The sequence below is a fragment of the Salvelinus fontinalis genome, chromosome 13, assembly GCF_029448725.1.
Source record: "Salvelinus fontinalis isolate EN_2023a chromosome 13, ASM2944872v1, whole genome shotgun sequence".
NCBI classification, from domain to species: Eukaryota; Metazoa; Chordata; class Actinopteri; order Salmoniformes; family Salmonidae; genus Salvelinus; species Salvelinus fontinalis.
In genome coordinates, this window is record NC_074677.1 from 52681516 (window position 1) to 52708754 (window position 27239).

At 42.8% G+C, this 27239-nt stretch overlaps 2 protein-coding genes across 2 annotated transcripts; one reads left to right on the top strand and one right to left on the bottom strand.

The window, feature by feature from the left end:
* Positions 1-314: 314 nt before the first annotated feature.
* On the top strand, positions 315-14126 carry LOC129867872 (adhesion G-protein coupled receptor G2-like). The gene is made up of 19 exons (XM_055941347.1): positions 315-337; positions 2664-2788; positions 3346-3390; positions 3499-3566; positions 5492-5526; positions 5653-5780; positions 7111-7299; positions 7618-7793; positions 8008-8175; positions 8308-8430; positions 8586-8631; positions 9470-9573; positions 9679-9803; positions 9929-10200; positions 10321-10423; positions 10644-10927; positions 11056-11157; positions 11272-11424; positions 14017-14126. Exons 1-19 carry the CDS (start codon positions 315-317, stop codon positions 14124-14126), a joined length of 2379 nt encoding a protein of 792 aa, XP_055797322.1.
* A 1122-nt stretch (positions 14127-15248) lies between these two features.
* Positions 15249-26734, bottom strand: LOC129868987 (gamma-aminobutyric acid receptor subunit rho-3-like). The gene is made up of 9 exons (XM_055943397.1): positions 26251-26734; positions 25098-25210; positions 22786-22853; positions 21857-22080; positions 21517-21599; positions 20774-20911; positions 20198-20350; positions 17734-17927; positions 15249-17507 (listed from the first exon to the last, which is right to left on the bottom strand). Exons 1-9 carry the CDS (start codon positions 26391-26393, stop codon positions 17196-17198), a joined length of 1428 nt encoding a protein of 475 aa, XP_055799372.1. The 5' UTR covers positions 26394-26734; the 3' UTR covers positions 15249-17195.
* Between the last annotated feature and the right edge of the window lie 505 nt (positions 26735-27239).

A 27239-nucleotide genomic window follows, 5' to 3' on the forward strand; every position in this document is an offset into this window, starting at 1 on the left:
GCCAATCAGTGTAAGTTGAATGAATCCTGCTTATAATATGAATATATGATAATGCTGCAATAGTCTCGCATGTCCACTGTTATTTTACTCTTTTGAAATGTTTTAATTTATCTCTTAATTTTATCTTTTATTTGTCTAGAAAAGTGTTTTATTCTTTGCATATTTTTGTAAGAAATGTGCTATATAAATAAAGTTTGATTGATTGATTATACACCGAACAAAAATCCAAACTGTCACATACGAGAAATGTGCTATATAAATAAAGTTTGACTGATTGATTATACACCGAACAAAAATCCAAACTGTCACATACGATGACGCTGGAGAAACGAAGCAGGTACGGGGAGTCAAACATTTTATAAGGAACGGACATGGAACGAGACCGGAACAGCGTCAGCAAACGAGTAACACAGACAAAAACAATCAAAAAAAACAAAACAATCAAATGCGTTTCATGAGCTGTAATAAAAGATCCCAAAAATGTTCCATACATACAAAAAGCTTATTTCTCTACAATTGTTTGCACAAATTTGTTTACGTCCCAGTTAGTGAACATTTCTCCTTTGCCAACATAATCCATCCACCTCACAGGTGTGGCATATCATGAAGCTGATTGAACAGCATGATCATTACACAGGTGCACCTTGTGCTGGCGAAGTGTGCCCTTCACGGATGAGTCCCGGTTTCAACTGTACCGGGTAGATAGCAGACAGCGTGTATGGCATCGAGTGGGTGAGTGGTTTGCTGATGTCAACGTTGTGAACAGAGTGTCCTATGGTGGCGGTGGGGTTATGGTATCGGCAGGCAGAAGCTACAGACAACGAACACAATTGCGTTTTATTGATGGCAATTTGAACTCACAGAGATACCGTGACAATATCAGGAGGCCCATTGTTGTGCCATTCATCCACCACCAACACCTCATGTTTCAGCATGATAATGCACGGCCCCATGTCGCAAAGATCTGTACACAATTCCTAAAAGCTGAAAATGTCCCAGTTCTTTCATGGCCTGCATACTTACCAGACATGTCACCATTGAGCATGTTTGGGATGCTCTGGATCAACGTGTACAACAGCGTGTTCCAGTTCCAGCAACTTCACACAGCCATTGAAGAGGAGTGGGACAACATTCCACAGCCCACATTCAACAGCCTGATCAACTCTATGCGAAGGAGATGTGTCGCGCTGCATGAGGCAAATGGTGGTCACACCAGATACTGACTGATTTTCTGATCCACACCCCTACTTTTGTTTTGGTATCTGTGCCTAACAGATGCATATCTGTAAATCCATAGATTAGGGCCTAATTCATTTTTTTCAATTGACTGATTTCCTTATATGAACTGTAACTCAGTGAAATCCTTGAAATTGTTGCATGTTGCGTCGATATTCAGTGTATAATATGAATTTGACATGTGCTATAACCTAATTTAATGTTTGTCTTACAGCTGTTTACTACTGGATGGTCCTTGCTGTGGACGTGACTGGAGACCTGAAGAGTGAAACGGACATCAGTCACTGGGTCGGTCACAGGATTGTGAATGATTCTTGACTGACTGATGTGTGATGAATTGTGTTGAAACTGTACATTTGCTTAGTAATACATCAAAAGTGTCAGCACTGTTCTCCTTTTCCAGCTGTGGGATCTATTTCATACTCACTTGGACACCTGCGAGCCCTACAAACCTGAACAATCAAATGGCACAAACTCGACAGACACACTGCGAACCACCTCAGTCAGTCCAGCATATCCCACCACCTACAACATGACAACACGGTTATACAACTTCACCACAGCAACACCATCCCAGAACTTCACCACGACAACACAAACGCTGAACTACAGCTCGGCCCCCTCGCACAACTTCAGCATGACGGCCTTGACAACAAACATGTCAACCATGCTTTACAATCACAGTATTACTACTCCTTCACACAACCATGGCATGACTACCACACTCTACAACCATAGCGTGACTACACCGTCACACAACTACAGCACGACAACTCATTCTCCCAGTTGTACCATGTCTGCCACCACTAGGTAAAGTATTCAGTCACATGTCATTATTGTTAATTAATATCAATATAAAGTAGATATATATACAGTAGATATATACAGTAGATATATATATATATATATACAGTAGATATATATATATATATATATATATATATATATATACAGTAGATATATACAGTAGATATAAATATATAAATATATATAAATATATATATATATATATATATATATATATATATATATATATATATATATATATATATACACAGTAGATTTATACAGTAGATGTGCAGAATATGATCTAACATCTCTGTTCTAAGCTAACGCTGTTCATTAATTGTCTGTTCTGCAGTAGAGAGCACGAAGGTGGAAATATGACTGCCGCCAGCCTGTTTCAAGTAAGACTACATCTCTCTCCAGACAAACCTGCCTTAATGTGCATGTGAACCTAAGGGGGTACTTTTTCTTTTTCTGTGAAAGCATGTGAGTGGAATCAAAACTCGTATCTTTACAGGACATTGAAGTGACGTGCGTCAATAAAACGAGGATCAGGTTAGTCGACATACTAATTTCAATACTACAGTTCAGCATCCTATGTCTCGCTCCACATCTTAATACTGCCCCCCTTATTCCTCCAGGAGGACTAACTGCACTGTGCTGCTGAAGCTGAGGAAGCCCACATTTCCCTGCTGTGTTCAGCGGGCCATTTGGTTGGCTGCGGAGAACAGCCCCATACGAGCCTATGTTGTGGGAAATAGAGCGGGTGAGTGACACTGACCCGAATGTAAATCTGAAATCTCTCACAGAAATGTCAATATCCTTATCAGAGCCTCACGTCTGTTGCTTGTTGATTGTAGGTAAGGGTCTGTCTCATTGCGCAGGCCAACTGCCTCCAAGTAATGGTTCTGCGAAGTGCAATGGCTCCCTCAATGGGACCCTCCCTCTCCCAAACACTTGTCAATCTCCAGGGCCTATTAATATCTCATGGTAAGCTGGACAAGTACATACTATGCTGTTGTTTCTGTGTTTGTATAATTTCTATAGAATAAATAGGGTATCCATCTTCTCATACGAACATGTTTTATCTTACAGTGGACATTGCGGGACTGTTTATGTTCCTCTCGGGAATCAAACCCAAATGGACGATGGCAAGCCCCCTAAACCCCCCATCGGTATAAAGGGTTTTATTTACCCATGTGATAATACTCATTATCCAAATTTACACTGGCAAACAAATTAATTTGCCGTTTCAACCTTCGGTGGGTTTTTAAACCACATATGTGTCTGTATCTTGATAAGTACCTTATTCCTGCTTTTCAGAGGAGAAGATTTTCTGCAACTGCTCTGCTTATTCCGATGGTACAGGTAAGTGAAATATAAAAAAATCAACTGATGAGTTCGCTGATACTGCGATGGACCCACTTTTTCATCTCCCACCATGTGATAACTCTCTTTCCCTCCCTCTCTTTTTAGCTGCATGCTACACCTTGGACGTACAGATCACAGATTCTGCTATGCACATTTCAAACATCTTCTCTCTGGTGAGTTAGGCCGATATGCATATACAGGTAACTGCCAAAATAATGGAAACACTTGAGTAAATGAGGGATACAAAGTATATTGAAAGTGGGTGCTGCCACACAGGCGTGGTTCCTGACTTAATTAAGGAATCAACATCCCATCATGCTTAGGGTCATGTATAAAAATGCTGGGCAGGCCATTATTTTGGCTACCATGGCTATGCCCCCATAGGATAACAATGCCCCCATTCACAGGGCACGAAAGGTCACTGAATCTTTGTCGAGCATGAAAACGATGTAAACCATATGCCATAGCCATCTGTCACCAGATCTCAACCCAATTGAACACTCATGGGAGATTCTGGAGTGGTGCCTGAGACAGTGTTTTCCACCACCATCAACAAAACACCAAATTATGGAATTTCTTGTTGGAAGAATGGTGTCACATCCCTCCAATATTGTTCCAGACACTTGTGGAATCTATACCAAGGTCCATTGAAGCTGTGCTGGCTCGTGGTGGCCCAATGCCCTATTAAGACACTATGATGCTATTTCCTTTATTTGAGCAGTTACCTGTATGTGTATATATACAGTGGGGCAGAAAAGTATTTAGTCAGCCACCAATTGTGCAAGTTCTCCCACTTAAAAAGATGAGAAAGGCCTTTAATTTTCATCATAGGTACACTTCAACTATGACAGACAAAATGAGAAAACAAAATCCAGAAAATCACATTGTAGGATTTTTTATGAATTTATTTGCAAATTATGGTGAAAAATAAGTGGCTGACTAAATACTTTTTGCCCCACTGTATGTGTGTGTGTGTGTGTGTGTGTGTGTGTGTGTGTGTGTGTGTGTGTGTGTGTGTGTGTGTGTGTTTGTGTGTGTGTGTGCATGCTTGAGCACTGTCTGTGTACATGCATATACACTGAGTGTACAAAACATTAGGAACACCTGCCTAATATTGAGTTGCACCCCATTTTGGCCTCAAGAACAGCCTCAATTCGTTGGGGCGTGGATTCTACAATATGTTGAAAGCATTCCACTGGGAAGCTGACTCATGTTGACTCCAATGCTTCCCACAGTTGAGTCAAAATGGCTGGATTTTCTTTAGGTCTTGGACCATTTATAATTAACACACACAGGAAACTATTTTTTGAGTGAAAAACCCAGCAGCGTTGCAGTTCTTGACACACTCAAACTGGTGCGCCTGGCACCTGCTACCATACCCCCTTCAACGGCACTTAATTCTTTTGTCTTGTCCATTTACCCTCTGAATGGCACACCTACACAATCCATGCCTCAATTGTCTCAAGGTTCAAAAATCCTTCTTTAACCTGTCTCCTCCCCTTCATCTTGACTGATTGAAGTGGATTTAACAAGTGACATCGATAAGGGCTCATAGATTTAACCTGGATTCACCTGGTCAGTCTTTGTCATGGAAAGAGCAGCTGTCCCTAATGTTTTGTCCACTCAGTGTATACATGTGTTTAAAACCTACCAGCCTGTATTAATTACTTCTTCATTCATACCTTCCCCAGGTTAAACAGCTAAGACATCCACCACCCTGTCACAATACCTCAGCGACAGAGTATGTCCTAATTTCTTCATTAGTTTTAATACAGTTTTCTCTCTGCTTAACGTCAAATATTCTCACACTTTCTAATTCGATCATTACAGCCTTAATGAACCCCAACAGTACCTATAGCACCATACCTCCCACACCACGTTTGATATTTTCCTGACATAATTCTCTGTTACAGTCCCCCTTGTCCTCTGCTCATCATATCGACTCTCTTTCAGGTAATTTTGCATTGGGATAATAACCTAACACTACAATGAACTCTCATTGTTTTATGTTGCTCTGTAAATAAACCATTATTGTCACACACTCTTGGTGTGACATCATTTGTGACCTTAAGACCTGTTCTGTGTTCTTTTCACACAGTATGCTAATGTGAAATGCTTTAGCACGGAGACAAAGTGAGTCCCCATAAATCCTTGCAGGCCCAACACCTTTACAGTACATTCAAGACAGCTGCCCTCGATGTGCAGTGACGCTGGTCTTAATTCTTATTAATAACTATACTGTTACTGTTTTCTTACCAGTCTCCAAAGCTGCAGGGTTATCGTGGGCCTTGGCCATTCAGTGCCTATACGTGAAGTCAGGACTGCATTGATGACTGTGTTCAGTGATGAGCATGGCATTGACTATGACGGAAAGGTGACACGAGCAGGTGAGTAGCCCTACCATGGAAAGTGGAGGCAGAGGATCTGTGTATTTGTTCATATACATTATACAGTATGTGTCTGGCTGCTTGTTTGTGTCCATATATCTAACACAGGAATTTGTAGCTGGCCAGGATCCAGTGGAGATCTATTGAATTCGACCTTCAGCTCGGGGGAGAGCAGCCTCAACCACTCGGAGTTCTGGACGACTGTAGAGGAGAGCCATGGCACATTTGTCTGGTCAGTCCAATCTGGCGTTGTGTGCTTCAAAGATGGCAAAACCCTTGTTACACATTTTGTAATCATGTAAAACACTGTAAATGATGGAGAGTAAGCACGTTGCACATTGTTATTTGTACATTTCCCGGGTGGCGCAGTGGTCGAGGGCACTGCATCGCAGTGCCAGCTGCGCCACCAGAGTCTCTGGGTTCGCGCCCAGGCTCTGTCGCAGCCGGCCGCAACCGGGAGGTCCGTGGGGCGACGCACAATTGGCATAGCGTCGTTCGGGTTAGGGAGGGTTTGGCCGGTAGGGATATCCTTGTCTCAGTATGTAAAAAAAAAAATGTAATAAAATGTATGCACTCTACTGTAAGTCGCTCTGGATAAGAGCGTCTGCTAAATGACGTAAATGTACATTTCAGTTGTAACACTTCTTCAATTACTGTATGTGCACTAAAGATGTACATTTATCTGTTCTTTTCTTTTTAGCAAACAAGGAGAAATTGTGTGTGTGCTCCCGAATGAAATGTGTGAGAGATATTCCACACCTCCTCTCACTTCACCCAGCCCAATAGCCAACATTACTTTACCTGCAACAACAACACTGTCTCCTCCACCCAACACCACTCTACAACAAAACACCACCTCCCTCCCACTGAACACAACATTACCTCCACCAAACAGCACCTCTACAATGCCAAATACTACAACATCAGCTCCAAATACTACAACCTCAGCTCCAAATACTACAACATCAGCTCCTAGCACCATTGTCACAACACAAACCAACACAACGACAACCACCCACCCCATTCATCCATCGCTAAACACCTCCACAACCAGGACCATTGCCACAACTATCCTGGGTAATACCACTGCAAACTCATCAACACCCGTCCTTCCTGTAAACACCGCAACAGCCTCCCCAAAGACCACCACGACAGCCGTGATAACAACCACCGCAGGTAACCACTGGGATCCTAACCCACTCTGACATTTGATCTATACTTGTCATAGCTGCTGCTGTTACATTCATTTCCATTGAACATTTAGACCCATAGCCAAAGTTTCCTTCTGATAACATACTTGTTTTTTTTTTATGTATCCTTTTTCCCACAGTACAAAACACCACAGAAGCCAGTAGTGAAGAGCAGGCCAACCAGTTGCTGGATCTGACAAGTGACGTGTCCAAGCTCAACTCCTCCCAGGTGGACCAGCTGGTGTCCCAGCTAGAGGCCCTGCTGGCTGGGCCCAACGTCAGCCTGGCTCTGGGGAAAACCTCTGTCACGATTGTTAGCAACCTGCTGGGTGCCTCCTCTGACACCCTGGCCTCCTCCTCCACCAAGTGAGCTGACTGGAGCTAAACAATGTACAGTTGTTCAGGTGTTCTGCCTGTTGTGCTGCCTGTTGAGCTGCCTGTTGTGCTGCCTGTTGAGCTGCCTGTTGAGCTAACTGTTGAGCTAACTGTTGAGCTGCCTGTTGTGCTGCCTGTTGTGCTGCCTGTAGTGCTGCCTGTTGAGGTGTACCTGAAATGATTACTCATACAGAGCCTGTAAAGAGACTGTGGCTACATTTTCTAGAAACTGAAAGTTAACTTAGCAATGGCTTTGCTTGGCTGCACATCAGTAACAGTTCATTTTTCTACCAGGATCATTGGGATTGTTGATACTGTGGGCCTGAAGCTGGTCGTTCAGGAGGAGGCTATGATTTTAACCGAATCGGTCGCTCTCGCCATCAAAACGGTGGACGGCACTAATTTCCAGCGAACATCTTTCTCCATCCGAGACCCCAACAGTGTGCAGGTATGACCTAAACCTTCTAGTAAGGAAACACTGAATAGGAAATACTGTAACCTTGGTTGCCCTCAAAATGCATGCAAATCTAATGTAAAACATCCTTCACTCTGCATGTATTATCTTTGCACAGTACAGTATGATCTGGTATGGTCTGGTAGATCAACTCATAACCCCTGTTTATTGCTATGTTTTAACCATAGAGAAATGTGACCCCTTGTAGATCCGTGGAGACAACAGAGCCAGGAGGAGTGTGAGAGCAGAGGCGTCCTCTCTCCCTCAGGGGTCTGTCACGTTCCCCTCTTCCCTCACAGCGAACCTCTCCCCTGAGCAGCAGCTACAGGCCTCCAGACTCCAGTTCAACTTCTACCAGAAGAGCACTGTGTTCCAGGTACCCCAAACCATACCATATTCCACTGTACGATCTGCTAGAGTAGAATTGAACCCTGGCATAGTTGAAAAACCCCTACACCCCAGAGGACTAGTGTAGTAATTGTCAGATTCTTTCCATACTGTTTCTCAGGACCGAGCCCTGGGAGACAGCAAGCTGAATAGTGGAATCCTGGGGGCCAGTGTGGCCAACCTGTCAATCAAGTCTCTGCAGGAGGACGTGGTCATCACCCTGAGAAACACTGAACCTGTCTCAGTGAGTCAAGCAAACACACACTGTACATTTGAGTCAAAACCGTATTACCTACGTCCTGGATGTGGCATCTTTGAGAAAAGCATTTCATGTCTGTCACCTTGTTATCTCAATGAATCATTGACACACTGTCTTCTATGGATCATTTGTCCACACAGGCACATTTCGTGGTGTCATGTGTTTTCTGGGACTTTGGCATGAATGGTAAGTGTTCCGCTTGTGTCTAATCAAAATCAGATGTTACGGTGAACGGCAGCTGGAGACTAACAGTGAAACGCTTACTTGCGTGGTCCTTTTCCACCAACGCAGAGCTAAAGATACAACATATCAAATAGAAATAGTGAGACGTGAAACAAATACACAGTGAATAACAATAAAGATTTAAAATGACATGGCTATGTACAGGGCGTATCAGTCGGTACCGAGTCGATGTGCAGGGGTACAAGGTGATTGAGGTAGCTATGTACATATCGGTAGGGGTAAAGTGACTGGGCAACAGGATTAGATAATAGACTGAGTTGTAGCATCAGCATATGTGGTGAGTGTGAAAGTGTATATGTGTGTGAGTGTGTGTGAGTGTGTGGCGTCAGTATGCATGTGCGCATGTTATGGGTGTGCGAGTGTATGTGTGTGTATGTGTGTGTTTGGGTGTTAGTGTAAGTATGTGTGAGCGTGTGGGTAGACGCCAGTGTTGGTGCATAGAGTCAGTTCAAGAGAGTTAGTTAAAAAAAGGGTCAATGCAGGTAGTCCGGGTTGCCATATTATTAGCTATTTAGCGGCCTTGTTTAGAAGTCTCATGGCTTGGGGGTAGAAGCTGTTCAGGGTCCTGTTGGTTCCAAACTTGGTGCACTAGTACCGCTTGTCTTGCGGTAGCAGAGAGAACAGTATGACTTGGGTGACTGGAGTCTTTGCAAATGTTTTGGCCTTCCTCTGACACCGCCTGGTATAGAGGTCCTGGACGGCAGGGAGCTCGAACCCAGTGATGCATGAAACGAAGACTACCTCTTAAAATTAATAGAATTGTTCTAAAAATCTCTGATAGGAGGCTCAGGAGGCTGGAACCGAGATGGCTGCTCTGTCAGGAACAGCACAGATAATGAGACTGTCTGTGCCTGCAACCATCTCACCTGCTTTGGTGTTCTACTGGTGAGTCCATTCTGAGATAGGGTTGTAATGGGCTCTCTCCCATTCAGTCTTTGTCAACAGAATGATTTCATGTGTATAACATGTTTTTGGTGTTTCTTCTCACAGGACATGTCCAGAACGGGCATAACCAGTTGTCTCCAGGCCACAATCCTCACCTACATCACCTACATTGGCTGTGGTATCTCCGCCATCTTCCTCTCCATCACTCTGCTCACCTACCTGGCATTTGGGTGAGTCTGAGTGCAGGATATCCATGATGACACCCACCTGGAGGGTTGCTCTAAATACAAAGACATGTAAACAAGCTCGAATCAATGTAATATCAATCTTAACACGTTTCAATGTGTTCCTGTAGGAAACTGCGTAAGGATATCCCATCTAAGATCCTGATCCAGCTGTGTGTGGCTCTGTTGTTTTTGAACCTGGTGTTCTTGGTGGATGGTTGGCTGGCCCTCTACCCTGACGCTGTGGGCCTCTGCATCGCCACCGCCTGGTTCCTGCATTACTTCCTGCTAGCTTCCTTCACTTGGATGGGTCTGGAGGCCGTCCACATGTACCTGGCCCTCGTCAAGGTCTTCAACACATACATACCACGTTACATGCTCAAGTTCTCGCTCCTTGGCTGGGGTAGGTGAAAAAATGATTCTGTCTTTTTTAAATTCTCATTAAAGTGAAGAACAGCCACCGTGTGCAAGTAAAAGTACCAGTTTCCTACAGTTCAACGTAGTCTGTTGTCTCTCAACCTAGGAACTCCACTCCTTGTGGTCATTGTCGTTATTGCCGTTGATAAGGACAACTACGGACTAGTTGGCTACGGAAAGTACGTAGATGGCTCCAGCACAGATGACTTGTGAGTCCCATGCATTTTGTTCACTATTTAACAGTCTTTGTATGAAGCGCGTGTATGTGTATCATGAAATGCATACTCACATTTGCGTAATAGGATAGCTGATACGTCTACACCTTATTATCCATATATATATATGATTTATACATGTTATATATATATGTTATATCTATGTTATACTGTATTGTAAGCCATATATCTTCTCTCCATTCTTCTCCCACAGCTGCTGGCTGAAGGACGACATTGCCTTCTACGTAACCGTTGTGGCTTATTTCTGTGTCATCTTCCTGATGAACCTCGTCATGTTTGTGGTAGTGATGGTTCAGCTGTGTCGGATAAAGAGGCAGAACCCCGACAACAAGAGGCACCGTGACGGGCTGCAGAACCTGCGCAGTGTGGTTGGAGTCACAGTACTCCTGGGTCTCACCTGGGGCTTTGCCTTCTTCGCCTGGGGGCCCGTCAACCTGCCCTTCATGTACCTCTTTTGCATCTTCAACTCCTTTCAAGGTGAGATTTAGAGCTCCTTCAGATTTGCCTAAATGCTGTATTCTCAGAGAGGACAGACGGCGTGTGGGGTTTCATGGGGAAGTGTGTAACCAGTTGGTACTTCATCTGGAGCTTGTGTCCTCTTGCAGGGTTCTTCATCTTTGTGTTCCACTGCGCTGTGAAGGAGAACGTGAGGAGGCAGTGGAGGACTTCTCTCTGCTGTGGTAGACTGAGACTGGCAGAGAACTCAGGTAAGACCTGTTGACCTACACCTTGCAAATAAACATGTGGTTTATTTATGAAATCCCAGTGCTCTAGGTTAAAAGAGCAGAACGTTTCATCTCATTCTTCTTTTCTCATCACAGAGTGGAGCCGCACCGCAACACAGAAGACAGGGAAGAAGTCATTGCCAGTGACCAGAGCCACGTCCCTCCACTCCGACAACTCCTTCCAGTTCAACAATTCCTCCTTCTCCTTCTTGTCCAATGACTCCTCAGAGCGACCCAGTGGAGGAATAGGTAGGCATTGGGGACCAGGGAGGGGGAATCAGGGTTTGTTAACAACCAATATGAGTCAGAAAATAGTCAAGAAATATATTTTTCTTACATGCTGATCTACTCTTGTGTCATGTCATCGTATTAAAACCATTGTATGCAGAGCTGGGGATGGTTAGCAAGCCTTCATCTCCATCTCACTAATTACCTATGTAACCTCTAAACTCTGTGACGGGCTCTGAGATGACCTTTTCCATTTCACATCCTTTTACCCAGAATTGGAGCTAGCTATCTGGTTCGAGCTCTGGCTACAGCTATAGAAGCTCAGTTATTTTAGCCTCTTACTGATGGTGCACAGTGTCTGGTGTGTGTTTGAATGTTTCAGTATCCGTGCAAGGTTGCGTGTCTATGTGTGTGTGTGGCGTACTCTACAGCAGTGGTGTAAAGTACTTAGGTAAAAATACTTTAAGGTACTACTTAAGTAGTTTTTGGGGTATTTGTACTTTACTTTACTATTTATATTTTGACAACTTTTACTTTTAATTCACTACATTCCTAAGAAAATAATGTACTTTTTACTCCATACATTTTCCTTGACACCCAAAAGTACTCGTAGTACAATTTGAATGCTTAGGAGTACATGACAATGGTTCAATTCACGCACTTGTCAAGAGAACGTCCATAGTCATCCCTATTGCTTCTGATCTAGCAGATTCACTAAACACAAATACTTAGTTTGTAAATGATATCTGAGTGTTGGAGTGTGCCCCTGGCTGTCAAGAAATAATAACAATAAGGAAATAGTGCCGTCTCATTTGCTTCATATAAGGAATTTGATGTATAGCATGTACTTATGACAATTGACTACTTTTCTACCACTGTACATTTAAAACCAGATACTTTTAGACTTTTACTCAAGTAGTATTTTACTGGGTGACTTTCACTTTTACTTGAGGTATCTTTACGTTTACTCAATTTTGACAAACAAGTTATTTTTCTACCTCTGCTCTACAGTAGGATTAATCAGCTGAACCAAGCCAATCAAATGGTTACTGCATCTAACTGCACCCCCACCAATACCTCTGGCTTAGTTGCGGCTTCCCTGATTCCATCGGTCATATGTGACACTGCTCCCTAGTTGCTTGTTTTCTTTTCTTCATGAAAAAGGCCTGTCATCGGTTCTGCTGCCAGACATTGGAAAGTATGTCATACATTTAGTTATAAACAGTGAATCACCAGAATCATTTGGCCCTTGAATATAGGACACTGGAAGTCTATCCACCATAACTAACTGACTTTATATGTGGTCCTTCAACGCAGAGGAGTTCATCTCAGAAATACATGACCAGAGGTATGTGGACACCTGCTCGTCGAAATCTCATTCCAAAGTCATGGGCATTAAAATGGAGTTGGTCCCCCCTTTGCTGCTATAACAGCCTCCACTCTTATGGGAAGGCTTCCCGCTCGAACATTGCTGCGGGGACTTGCCACCATTCAGCCACAAGAGCATTAGGTTGGCCACTGATGTTTGGCGATTAGGCCTGACTCGAAGTTGGTATTCCAATTCATCCCAAAGGTGTTTGATGGGGTTGAGGTCAGGGCTCTGTGCAGGAACTCTGTCAAGTTCTTCCACACCGATCTCAACAAACCATTTCTGTATGGACCTCGCTTTGTCATGCTGAAACAGGAAAGGGCCCTCCCTAAACTATTGCTAAAAAGTTGGAAGCACAGAATTGTCTAGAATGTCATTGTATGCTGTAGTGATAAGATTTCCCTTCACTGGAACTAAGGTGCCTAGCACGAACCATAAAAAACAGCCCCAGACCATTATTCCTCCTCCACCAAACTTTACAGTTAGCACTATGCATTCGGGCAGATAGTGTTCTCCTGGCATCCGCCAAACCCATATTTGTCCGTCGGACTGTCAGATGGTGAAGCGTGATTTAACACTCCAGAGAATGCGTTTCCACTGCTCCAAAGTCCAATGGTGGCGAGCTTTACACCACTCCAATCAACGCTTGGCATTGCACATGGTGAGCTTAGGCTTGTGTGCGATTGCTTGGCCATGGAAACCCATTTCATGAAGCTCCCGACTAACAGTTCTTGTGCTGACATTGCTTCCAGAGGCAGTTTGGAACTCGATAGTGAGTGTTGTAACCAAGGACAGACAATTTTTATACGCTTCAGCACTCGGCGGTCCGTTCTGTGAGCTTGTGTGGCCTACCACTTTGCGGCCGAGCCGTTGTTGCTTGTAGACGTTTACGCTTCACAATAACAGCACTTACAGTTGACCGGGGCAGCTCTAGCAAGGCAGAACTTTTACGAACTGACTTGTTGTAAAGGTGGCATCCTTTACAACAATACAGTGCCACATTGGCCTTACTGAAGAGCTCAGTGACTTTCATTCTACTGACAATGTTTGTCTATGGAGATTGCATGGCTGTGTGCTCAATTTTATACACCTGTCAGCAACAGGTGCGGCTGAAATAGCCGACTCCATGAATTTGAAGGAGTGTCCACATACTTTTGTATATATATATATAGTGTCCCTCTAATGATTTGGATACAGTAACTTGTGTGCAGGATAAGCTGTAACTCTGATGTGTCCTATTGCAGGTAGTCCATTTGATGACAGATCCATCACTGCCCTGGAAGAGCCCAACGCAGACGTGGTCCTCAACGAGATAAACAGCCAGTTTAGGAGTCAGAGTTCGAGAGCACCCTGACACCTGTGAAAAACTAGTGGCTCTATTCAATCTGTATCACTGAAGGTCACGTTACAGATTGCGCAATAGAAATATCAAGGTAATTTCCGATTGCGCCGACATATGCAGCGTTTACCGTGAATGCCGTCTTGGCTAATGCGGGAACGTTGCCTTTAAATTTCAATCACGCTGTGACGCTGAACTTCTGCGATACGGATTGAATAGAGGCCTCCAGGTAGGCTGGTGGGGGAAGGGACTTATGTGACACGGTGTGTTTCATAATAGTTTTGAAGAATATATGAAATAGTTGCATGTTAGTGTTGCATTTTGTAGTTTAACGGAAAGGTGTGACAGATCACACTGAAGAGATGGGACATCACCAAAGAGCTAGCATGCTCATGGATTCCATCTGGTTGACCTGGCAATACTATCATGAACTTGCCTGGGCTGGTACCTATGATTGTGAATAATGCATGTACTGAAAGGGTATCTAGCACAGAAAAAAAAAACACTCATAGACCCTGGTGAGGTGCATCCTTTGACCGCATTCTACATACTTCATTGTTTTTCTCTGCATTCTTCAGACACGTAAGTTAAATGAAGGTTAAATAAAAAAATATACAAAAATAAGCTAATACCAACACTGTGTCACTATCTGTTTTCATTTTTAAGATTTAGCTCTTTTATACTCTATTTAGAATCAAGATATTTTCATGAGATGTACAGTACCAGTCAAAGCTTGGACACACACATTCCAGGTGACTACCGTATGAAGCTGGTTGAGAGAATGCCAAGAGTGTGCAAAGCTGTCATCAAGGCAAAGGGTGGCTACTTTGAAGAATCTGAAATATAAAATATATTTAGATTTTGTTTAACTCTTTTTTTGGTTACTACATGATTCCTTATGTGTTATTTCATAGTTTTGATGTCTTCACTATTATTCTACAATGTAGAAAATAGTAAAAATAAAGAAAAACCTTTGAATGAGTAGGTGTGTCCAAACCTTTGACTGGTACTGTATGTTCATTTTTTAAAGGCATTACAATAATGAATGTATAATTTCACCAATAACAAATGTATAAATTAAAATAAATGTTTTATTTTAAGCTAATATGATATAGTATATTTTACTTATATTCACTGATTTGACAGACACATGCATGTATACATTCATTTCATGCACATTTAAATTCATACTACTCACATTAACTAAATGTATAAACCAGTGGACAAAAAACAACTGTCCATTACAGTTAGGGTTGCAAACGGAGAGTATATTACTGGAAACTTTCAAAGTTGACCTTTAAACTACCAGAATTTTTGTAGTAACTTTTTAAAGGATTAAATGTAATTTATCGCAAGACATCTGGTGGTCCTTTCGGGTACTTCAGATTACCACAGGTGTCTGTCATTATCTCTGGCCATCTGTGTGGCCTTATCACATGTAAAACATTTAAAATACTCAAATAAGATGATTCTAACATTATACAAATCTGTAAAACATTATCCTAAATATAAACCAGCAACTTAATGAATACCATTGGTGTTTAATATGAGAGTTTCAGCATCAAATATCCTTTATATTTTCTTCACACACTTTTATTTATTTTACTATTTCAATATGTACTTGTACATTTTTGGGCGCCAAACTGGTTGCAGTTGTGAAAAAGTCAATAGTTGGAAGAGTTTCAGAGTTAATTGAAAATAATGTCATTGGTTGATTAGATGCTTTTTACATTTTTTAAATCGATTTTCTCTCGAACCATAGTCTATCCACTAGAAATTAATGGACAATATGGACACATATATAAAGAATGATTATTACGTATGAATACATTTTTTCAAAAGTTATTCAAGTATAAATTACCAAAGTTACCTTTGCCATAGATTACCTGTTAATTAATCTGGCAATTTTGGTAAATTACCAGTATGCAACCCTAATTACAATAGAAACACTCCAATGAACAGTACCACCAACTTCCCACCTGAACCCAGATTTCTAATAAAAATCAGGTTTACTCAATAGTCTCTTTTCTTCAGTTGGGCTTGACTGTCCAAAACTCCCACAATACACTCTGGTAGACACCAATGGATAAGGTCATAATCCAATGGGTGGCAGAATACAACGGCTAGATGCTGATGCTGTTGTCAGTGTGAATAACCTATTAGATGATGTATGGTAGTATAATTCTGCAATATACTTCTGTGGTATAGCTATGTAGTGTAGTTACGCAGTGTAGTTCTGTAGTATAGGTATGTAGTATAGCTATGTAGTGTAGGTATGCAGTGTAGTTCTGTAGTATAGTTATGTAGTATAGTTTTCTAGTATAGTTATGCAGTGTAGCTCTGTAGTATAGTTATGTAGTGTAGGTATGCAGTGTAGTTCTGTAGTATAGCTATGTAGTGTAGTTACGCAGTGTAGTTATGTAGCATAGCTATGTGGTGTAGGTATGCAGTGTAGTTCCGTAGTATAGTTATGTAGCATAGTTTTCTAGTATAGTTATGCAGTGTAGTTCTGTAGTATAGGTATGTAGTAAAGCTATGTAGTGTAGGTATGCAGTGTAGTTCTGTAGTATAGTTATGTAGTATAGTTTTCTAGTATAGTTATGCAGTGTAGCTCTGTAGTATAGTTATGTAGTGTAGGTATGCAGTGTAGTTCTGTAGTATAGTTATGTAGTATAGTTTTCTAGTATAGTTATGCAGTGTAGTTCTGTAGTATAGTTCTGTAGTATAGTTCTGTAGTATAGCTATGCAGGGTAGTTACGCAGTGTAGTTCTGTAGTATAGTTATGTAGTGTAGGCATGCAGTGTAGTTCTGTAGTATAGTTATGTAGTATAGTTTTCTAGTATAGTTATGCAGTGTAGTTCTGTAGTATAGTTCTGTAGTGTAGTTATCTAGTATGGTTATGGAATATAGTTCTCTAGTATGGTTCTCTAGTATGGTTATGTAGTATGGTTCTGTAGTATTGTTTTCTAGTATGGTTTTTCAGAGTAGTTCTGCGGTGTAGTTCTGCAGTATAGTTCTCTAGTGTAGTTCTGCAGTGTAGTTCTGCAGTGTAGTTCTGTCCATCTTTATTAGTAGAGTACACACTCATGAGTACAGGCTCCAGTAGATGATGTTGAACATCAGGTAAGTCATGGGGAAGACGACTCTGGAGTAGGAGTCAATCATGTAGCTGTTACTCATGATGAAGCTGAGGTTGTGTTTGATGGATTTTTTGCGTCGTAGCCTGGTGCCCTCTGTGGGTGGGGGCTCTGCAGCAGAGTTCCTCGACGTGGCCGTCTGACTCCGCTCTGTGTTGGGGGTGCTGAGGAGCTCTGGGAAGGGTGTCAGATCAATGTCATTGTCATGGTAACATCCGTCAAAAGCCATAGTTTGAGTGGCATTGAAATCTGCAGGGATCTGTGGAGAGAGGAGGGAGTTTATGGTACATGATTTTCTGACAGTGGAACACATTAAGACCAGTAGGGGGAGATACAGACATAGTTAGTGTCACAGCCTAATTTGGTGCCATTATTGTGGCTTTGACATTGTGGTAGCATGGGTATATTCCATATTTTATAATACACCAATTTACAAGAACCCAACTGTGACTTATTTGACCCCATACTCTATAAGTTTCAGTGACCTTTCCCCCCTTGAGCTTCTTCATCTCCTCCACCGTGGTGAAGTAGTTGACAGCGGCGTACTCAATGACGGACAGGAAGACGAACAGAAAGCTGGCCCACAGGTAGATGTCCACAGCTTTTACATAAGACACCTGAGGCATGGAGGCTGACACGCCTGTGATGATGGTGGACATGGTCAGAACTGTTGTGATACCTGGAGGGGGGGGAGAAAAAAAAGGGAGATTAGTTGAGTATTAAGTTGAGAAGGTATACATCTTGATCAATCCGTTTTTTTTAAAGCCTTCTTTTACCACCACAACCTTTCGACCTTTGATGATGAAAAGAGGGTGGGGCAAATGCATGGAAAATAATTAGCTGTGTGGGGGTTAAGCATAGATGGATGGAAAGTCAAACAAGGGCTATAGAAAACCGTGTAGCAGCTACATCCCACTGGGCACAAACCGGTTGAATAAACGCTGTTCCAACGTCATTTGTAAATGTATCGTGACGTGGAATCTACGTTAAATATACATTGGATTGGAAAAAAGGCATCAACTTTTGTTTTGAGGCTGATATTCAAAAATACAGGACTATGTCAACATAGACAAACCTTGTATAAAATAGGTTGAATTTGTATCTTTGAAACAACGTCAGACCTTTAACGTTAAATCCAATATAAAAAAAATACGTAAGCTGGGAGAATTGATCTATATCTACAGCAAACTTTTTCTCCACAATTTCGTGATATCCAATTGATAGTTACAGTCTTGTCCCATCACTGTAACTCCCGTACAGACTTGGGAGAGGCGAAGGTCGAGAACCATGCGTCCTCCGAAACACGACCCTGCCAAGCTGCACTGTTTCTTGACACACTGCTCGCTTAACCCGGAAGCCAGCCGCACCAAAGTGATGGAGGAAACACCATACAACTGGCGACCGAATTCAGCTTGCAGGCACCTGGCCCGCCACAAGGAGTCGCTAGAGCTTAATGGGACAAGAACATCCCGGCTGGCCAAACCCACCCCTAACCCAGACGACGCTGGGCCACGGCTGGCTCAGATGGAACTATCCAAGTAGTAGACACATATAAATGTTGATATTTGGTTGTGGTGTCAACCAAAGACAATTCAATATTACTTTTCTAATAAAGAAAAGAGCCTAAAGTTAAGGCAATCTTACAAGCAAATCATTTTATTTATTTAACCTTTATTTATCCAGGCAATTCAATTAAGAACAAAACTAATGTGACATTCAACTTAAAATATGTTTTTGTGGACTGTAGTATTTACTGTAGTGTTTTTGTGTTATTATCTTTGCCATAGAAGTGTGGACTTTCTCCTTGAGGAAACCTAGTGGAAAAATACTGAAAGAGCACATTTTCCATAACCTGTAGGTAGGATTGGAGTCTGAACGAATAGTTCAGCGCTTCTGCTCTTTTTTATAACGTGTATGGAACACAATCTATGGTCTATACTTGGCATGTACTTATGGCTGGCACAAATTGTGATATGGCGGAGGGGAATAGGCAGGGTATATGCAAATTCAATATTGTAGTATTTACTTTAGTTAAAGAAGTGTAGTGTTTTTGAGGACATTACCGTAGTATTTAGTACAGTGTTTTGGAGGGGATAATACTGTAGTATTTACAATAGTATTCTACTACAACATTATATAGTAAGTACTACACATGATCGAAGGATACGTAGGTAGTATGTAGCATAGTATTTTACACTATACTACAGTTTACTACATAATTCTACAGCAAGTACTGTAGAACAAGTATGTTGTACAGAGTGTTGCAGAGTGAAATAAGGCCAGCCTTTGTTACGGCATCATGATCCTCCAGCGACCTGCCGTACTCCCAGCAAACTCCACTCCACCCCCCCACCCCCCACCCCACCCCCCTCACACACACACACACACCCTGCTGCATTAGCAAAGTCAACATCTATTCACAAATCTGAGTGCAGCATTTACTTTCTCCTTTTATCTCGCTCTCTGTTGCTCTTCCCTCGCCCTCCCCTTTTCTCTTTCTTTCCTACACAAGTACACAAACAAGCTCTGACACACATGCACACACAGGGACCACGCCTGGTACAGGTGACTTTAGTCATGCGCAGAACTGAAACGCTTTGTCACTGACTCAGTTTCAGTTGTCCTCTCTCTGGGTTAATGAGTCTCTGAGCAGTTCTGCTCTGACTGTCAAAGCAGCAGGCTCACATTCACTCGCCCACATAAAAGGAACACAACAGGAAATTGTTACACAACCCTCCCCCCCCTTTCACCTTACAGTAATCACAGAGATGTGACATGGCTGAGAAAGGTAAAGCCTCACCACCCACTTTACTTTCTGGAGATGAATCAAGTATGTTGTACAGAAAATGATGGCTTTGTGATCTGTCTCTGCTCAGTCTTTAAGCTTTGATTATTTTATGGAGATCCCCCTCAAAACTCCACATACTAGTGAGAGTATCAGTACTGTACCCAGTGACACTCTGGCAGGCACAGCCCTCCTGTCAATCCAGAAGGACACCCAGGAGAGCATCACCATCAGCATGGTGGGGAAATAGGTCTGCAGCATGAAGAAGAAGATGTGCCTCCTGAGGATGAAGTTTATGTAGAGCCTGTTATACCAACCTGAGAGAGAGAGAGCAAGAGAGAGCGAGAGAGAGAGCGAGAGAAGGGCTCTGATATCTCGTTTTTGGTGGAACAGTTTACTCACCATCCTTCTGGGTAATTAGAGATCATTATGAAACACAGGAGGGTATCTAGTCAAAATTATAGTCACATGGGACATCACATGGCTATGATGTAATGGACACTAGAACTACTGAGAGTTGTGCAGGATTCCACACTGACACTCTGTGGAGGAAAATCTCCTAACCTCTCCCTGTCCTCAGGCTGTCAGAGTGGAATCAGAAGCAGGAGGGTTTGGGGTGTTGGCTTTGGATCTTACAGAGACGTTTTACGTAATAATAAGGAGGAGTTGGACTGCGGAGTAGGACAGAGAAACAGCACCGTAGGCCCCTATGCACCAGGCTACAAAACAAGCACACATACCCGTGCTGCTGTAGAAGGCAAGCCCGTAGGAAGGGTGGAATTCTTCAATAAAAAACTGTGAGAGAACGATCTCATCAGTCCTTAATGAATCGTTCCCGTTCTTCCAGTAGAGCATGAGGTCGTTCTCATTGTACGCATCTTCAAGAGAGGAGAGAACAGGGGGAGAAGGTGACTCCTTCATGTGGCCTCTCTTAGAAGAATCATGGGCTAGGTCCCTCAGAGGAGTGGAGACACTGAGATTCACTACTACCACCTCTCGTCTGAGACCAGACCCATGCTTTCTGTGTGTATGTGTGTGTGTGTGTGTGCGTGCGTGCTCGTTTGCCGATCATTTGTGTGTGTCTGTGCGTGTGTCTGTCTGTTTGTCTGTGTGTCTGTGTTCTAATCTGGGTAAGGTGCACTGCCTCCTGAGGTTGGGTTTAACACAATCATGACAATTGCAACGTCAGTGTGATAGAATGTCTCTGATGAGAAACGACCGACTTCAATTTAACTGTAGCTGCTGCTCCTTATCAGGAGCTTATACATTCTTATAAATCCTGCATCAAAAAGACATGCATTAGAGACACAAACTGACCTGACCCCGACTTTTGAATGTTGTTTAACCTATATGAAAAGAGGAGGGTCAATGCTACCATATTACGTGCCTATTGTGTTGTACGTAGACATATGTTCGGTATATGTGAGGACGTACATGGCATTACACCCAGGGCAACCACATAGCCTTATTGTTTTATACTCACAGCTCTCCAGTTCCAGAGAGCATTTCTGTGTGTCCAAAGGAAAGCTACTGAAGTCCATGGCGCAAAGAGCAGTCACAGTGATCCTGAAACACAGGGCCTAGTTAATGATACAGCAGTTGCAGAAAACATACCGTGGCAACATAACGTGTTCTGCAGAGAGATCAGAACTCTCTGTGATAGGCGACGCACTTCCTCTTTTCTTGTTGATATTGTAGGCTGAAAGACACAAGATGGTCTACCCCCCCGTGTTTCTTATGTGTACAAAGCACCAATGCTATAGAATAGTACATGCTAAAGGCCTTATGGTCCCTGTGTTAAAGGAGGGCCATCCTCCGTGTACCTGACACTGTAGAGAATGTTGCCGTCAGGGTACACCCTCAACATGATGTTCTCCATGGTCGTGTCATGAATGAAGGAACGTTTGGAGTGGACAAAGAACACGTCCGGCACCCAGATCTTCTTCACCAGCCGAGCGTCAAATGTCCGGCTCTTTTTGCTGCTGGAAGGAAAGGCCAGCCGATCGTCCTGCCAGTAGTGTCTCAGGTACAGAGTCATGGTGAAGTCCTGCACAAACACACCAAAGCTCAGGTCCAATGGACAAACGATCACATAATCAAAACGTGTGTAATTGCGCAATGACGGCAGTAAGACTCAATAATGGTTCGCCCAGATTCTTTGTATATAGGGTGACGAGCGACAGGATCATGCAGGTTAATAGTGTTTACAGTGCTAGTGTTAATTGTGACCAGAACATCAATGATCCATTAAAGTTCGAGTTTAGAACATCGTGGAAACAATAACATAACAACAAAGGGGTCATCCTGCCTCTGTTTTGGTAAAAAGCTGAGGGAGGGGCGTGGAGAAATGTGACCACTCTGAAAGGGACGCAAGGACTGACCATCCATGATATCAAAATTATAGTTTGAAACGTGTTTGGAGGCTATATAGTGTTTGCTTACATTTACATTGTTTACAAACATTGGAGTAAAACAACGTATTATTCTGGGTTCTGACGGGGTATGACAGTATGACTAAGCTTATGAGGCATTTATAAGTTATATTTTTCAAGAATTAACAGGTATAAAAAAACAAAATGTAGCAACTAAGTATTCTAGCTTCAAAATCAATATATGTTTTGATTGTTACGCCCCGACATTACATTGGGGCCAATAGAGTGGAACGGGGTTCCAGTATGAGAGAGAGCATGAATGGCAGTGTGTTAGTCAAACACACACACATACACCATTTAAGATCCTTATAGACACTTACCATGTTGACTTCAGATATACTGTCAATGCTTTCCACCTGCACGTCTATGCCCACAGGAATAGCTGCCCCTACAGGGGTGAAGAAACAGCCCGAATCAGTAAACAGCTTGAGATTTCATACGTCTACCCTGACAGGGCAAGCACATTGAATGTTAGGCTTTAGGCGTGTCATAGTCATATGGTAGTCATGAAGCAAGGCCTTAGAATGTCTGACTCAGCCTGGTAACGATATATTTTATCACCCAGCCTCACTGGTTTTGATTAGCCTAAGACCTATCACCCATATATCATCTCATCGGTCTGCATGTGGTCTTACTTACACCAGGTTTCTTTTCAATTTAAATAACCTCTTTAAGACCTAAATATTTGTAAATCAACCCAAACACTATAAAGTTAAGACAGACAGGTAATCAATAAGAGAAACCCCCAAACAATGGTTTCACAGAGGATCTTGGCGCTATGCTGGGTCTCAAAGGACATCCTGAAACCCTGTGGTCCCACTGGAGGCTGTGGTGTTGAAGGACTACATCAGCTAAGCCCTATGTTGTGATTATCCTGTCCATTTCCATGTAGATGCAGGGTCATGACATCACTCTTCATGCTAAACACAGCTGCAGGCTAATGGGATCCCACACAACGTCAAAGACACACCAGTAGTCCCACACCTCCCCTCCAGACAGACACAGCCTTCTCCTCTCTCAGGGACGCAAGAGATGCCGTGTCACCAATCTCATGAAGGCCTTTTCTCTCCTTATCTCCTTTCCTTCATAAATCCTAATCGTATAATACCTATTGCATTAATCTACAATCAAGTCACAGCCATCTGTAATCACAGCCTTGGTCAGGAGGATTTCCTGATCATGTGACCAGTCCAGAAATAGCTAAAAAAAAGGGTTCTTCAGCTGTCCTTAATTTCAATTCCACCAAATCTACCGTTGTCTGTGACCTGCCCAATTTAATTTCAATGTTGCAGGGATTATCTGCCTCAATCAACCCCACGTCGCTTAGACCACACAGACACAAACACAGACAACGCACAGGGATAGTTCGGAATAGAAAACGTCCAAATGGAAACACAAATGGACAGAAATCCATAACATGGCATCACACTAGATTTACAAATATGTACCTAAACAGTCATTAGTACTGCCTACGACGTAGAATGTTATGTAAATACATGTTTCAATGACAGTTGATTTACAGTGGGACCCCACACACTGACACACATGCAAGCATTCATAAACGTGATCAATAGTTCATTATACACTGGGTGGTTTGAGCCCTGAACGCTGATTGGCTGAAAGCCATGGTATATCAGACTGTATACCACGGGTATGACGAAACATTCCTTTTTACTGCTCTAATTACGTTGGTAACCAGTTTATAATAGCAATAAGGCACCTTGGGGTCTGTGGTAATATACCACGGCTAAGGGCTGTATCCAGTAGTGTAGAGGCCTGAGGGAACACACTTAATGTGTTGTGAAAAGGGTTATGAAATGGAATGTCACGGAATATTTTGAATTGTATATAACTGCCTTAATGTTGCTGGACCCCACGAAGAGTAGATGCCTTGGCAGCATCTAATGGGGATCCTTAATGAATACAAATACAAAATCCAGGCACTCCGCGTTGCGTTGTGCATAAGAACAGCCCTTAGCCGTGTTATATTGGCCATATACCACACCCCATCGGGCCTTATTGCTTAAATCTAAAACTGTCTGATCATCACCCAATGAACACACTGCTGTAGTACTGTATGCATGGAACTCTTTGCTGTTCTGGACTTTCCAATAAGATGCAGCATTTGGTATTGTTTCAGAAAGCGTGGCCCATAATCCAGATTACTCTAGTTCTAAAAACATCTGTGTACTCGGCCTCAGGCTGTCATTGTCTGCTAGGCTCTGCAGACAATCTGGGTCAGTGACTTTTTTGGGGTGGGGGTGGGGTGTTATCAAAGATGACACTATAACCTACATTCTGTTCCAGGAGAGAGAATATAAGCTAGCGTCAAATGCTGCCTCTTAAAGAACCTAAACTCTGTGGCACGTTATGGACTATGATTCTATATCTGTAACAAATGATGGTAGGTAGAGCTCTATTACCCCCCCCCCCTCTCTTTCCTCTTCCCTCTCTCTGATAATGACCCTTGATTTTCCCCATTAAGGCTTAATTAATGAGTCCAACCCAACACGTGGTGGGAAAAAGCACACACACACCCAGTCACATCCAAACCGCACATTATCATAGTTCATCCACATGAAAATATGTCAATTGCCCACCAGGCCAAAAGATATTGGGTGGGTGGTCTTACCTCCAAAGCCAGGCCGCATTGCAAAGTCATGGTCCTCGATACGGAGCAGCTGTTCAGATTTAATTAGCAGGGACTTGGTGCTGTCAGACTTTTTCATCTTAAAGTCTATTCGTCTGCGGCGCAAAGAGGACACAGATCAGCATATCAGATGTTTTATTTCCTAAGAAATACACACTCACACCAAATGGCACGCGCACGTGCACAAACGCGCACACACACACTAAAGGAAGCAACATCTGCTCTGGGGTTTTTGCTGTTGAGAATAATTAACTGCACTTTAACCATCTGATTAAAACCAAAAATAAGAGTATACGTGACGTGAGAGCTCTTCACTAATGATTTAGCAGCGAACTGAGTCAGTGCTATGATGGTTCAATAATTGGTCCTGGGAGATTATATAGATTTCCCAAAGCTCGCACATAACAGTTAGTCTGGGTCAAAGGACATAATGAATACCTCCAATTTGGTTGACAACACACTCTGCATCATCCCTCGCAAAGTTTCTAAATAGCCTCATACGATAAACTTCGGTAAACTGATATTCTCATTTTCATAAGACATAAACATGTCTGCTCTAACAAATCATTCCCATACCACCCAAACACAATCATCTTCCCTATTATTGCAAATGATACTCAAGTGTACAGTCCAACCCCTTATTAACACCACTCCCCCCTATCATTACCCACAAACTACTGCTTTTCTCTTACGGGGTGCCCCCACCAAAACACAGCTTCCCTGACATTACCTCTAAGCCCCCGTGGTCACCTCACCTGCCCTTTATCCAGAATGCACTGCTGTAATGTCATCCGTCCCAGCACACATTGGAGATCACGCATGCCACCATGGTAAATTCACCATCAATATTCAATTTTTTTCTTGAATTCATAAAGATTAGATTAATACCAACAATCCATGAATAGTACTATGTGATGAACAATACATCTCTCCAAAATAACCTTTGAACCATATCAATCAGAAAACAGATCAACAGAACAGTAACATCCTGTGGTGTGTGTATTACCAAATGTAACTTTCTACCAGAACTAAACACAAACCAGTTTCAAACCAAACAGAACAGATAAGCAAACTGATCCCTTGACAAGAACATAACACAACTCCAGTAGGACCGCACCCCTAAACTCTGGCTCACCCTCCATGTTGGTTCTTGCTGTTCTCTCCAAGGTACACGTCCTTGTGCCTCCTCTTGTTGGGTTGGTGGCTGCCGTTGAGTAGTGTTACAGGCCACAGCCAGGCCAGGCACATCAGCCTGAAGGCCAGGAGCACCAGGTTCATGTCTGAGGCTGGAAGAGCAGAAGCAACCAGGAGGTGCTCCCACTGCGTCTTGAGTCTATCTCCCAGAAATCCTCCAGGTCAGTGGGACGCCACGACTGTCCCCGTCCGGCGGCCCATCCATATCCCAGCAGCAACCATATACACCTCACCAAAAACACATGCAGAGCTCTGAAAGATCTGTGTTATCCAACCCTCTGTTACACGCTGCACGTTGATCCAAGCATCCAATGATCGGCTCCAGTGCCACAAAATGTTCCCCCAGCTTGTGTTTTCGCCTGCCCGTGCCCTAGTGCCAGTTCCTCTGACTCGTGTTTCTATGCTACTCAGGGCACATCCTGTTGTTCCTGCCCTCCTCTCTCCACTCCCTCTGATTAAAATCAAATATCAATATATTCATATAATGACAAAGGAATGACGTTAATTCCTCTGTAATCTTCTTATCTGAGGTCGCTGAAATCTTTCAGTAACCTACAAACTGGAGCCAGGGGAGGGCGGGGTGTGGATAATACAACCAACAGTTTCTAATCATGATTTTTCCCCCCCCCAGATAAAAAGAAAAAGCTTGTAGCCCACATTCAGTGTATGCATCAAGGGTTTTCCATGGAATTGCATGAGGATTGTGATGGCAACAGGAATAGATTTCAACACACAGTGATCTTCAGAAGTATTGGGACAGTGACACATTTTTGTTGTTGTTTTGGCTCTGTACTCCAGCAGTTTGGATTTTAACTGATACCAAAAGTATTATACAAATTCACTTATAGGTGAATAGCCTTCTTTGGTATGGGGGGCAGCATTTTCACTTTTGGATGAATTTCGTGCCCATAGTGAACTGCCTCCTTCTCT

Bases quoted from the DNA above. Each gene is read 5' to 3' on its own strand.
- LOC129867872 (XM_055941347.1), top strand. From the start codon at position 315: ATGACGCTGGAGAAACGAAGCAG. The intron at 7,794-8,007 runs GTATGACCTAAA...GACCCCTTGTAG, and splicing joins GAGACCCCAACAGTGTGCAG to ATCCGTGGAGACAACAGAGC. The intron at 8,632-9,469 runs GTAAGTGTTCCG...AATCTCTGATAG, and splicing joins CTGGGACTTTGGCATGAATG to GAGGCTCAGGAGGCTGGAAC.
- LOC129868987 (XM_055943397.1), bottom strand. From the start codon at position 26,393: ATGAACCTGGTGCTCCTGGCCTTCAGGCTGATGTGCCTGGCCTGGCTG. The intron at 22,854-25,097 runs GTAAGACCACCC...TCACCCCTGTAG, and splicing joins AATGCGGCCTGGCTTTGGAG to GGGCAGCTATTCCTGTGGGC. The intron at 17,928-20,197 runs GTACAGTACTGA...CCCCCCCTCCAG, and splicing joins GCCTGCCAGAGTGTCACTGG to GTATCACAACAGTTCTGACC.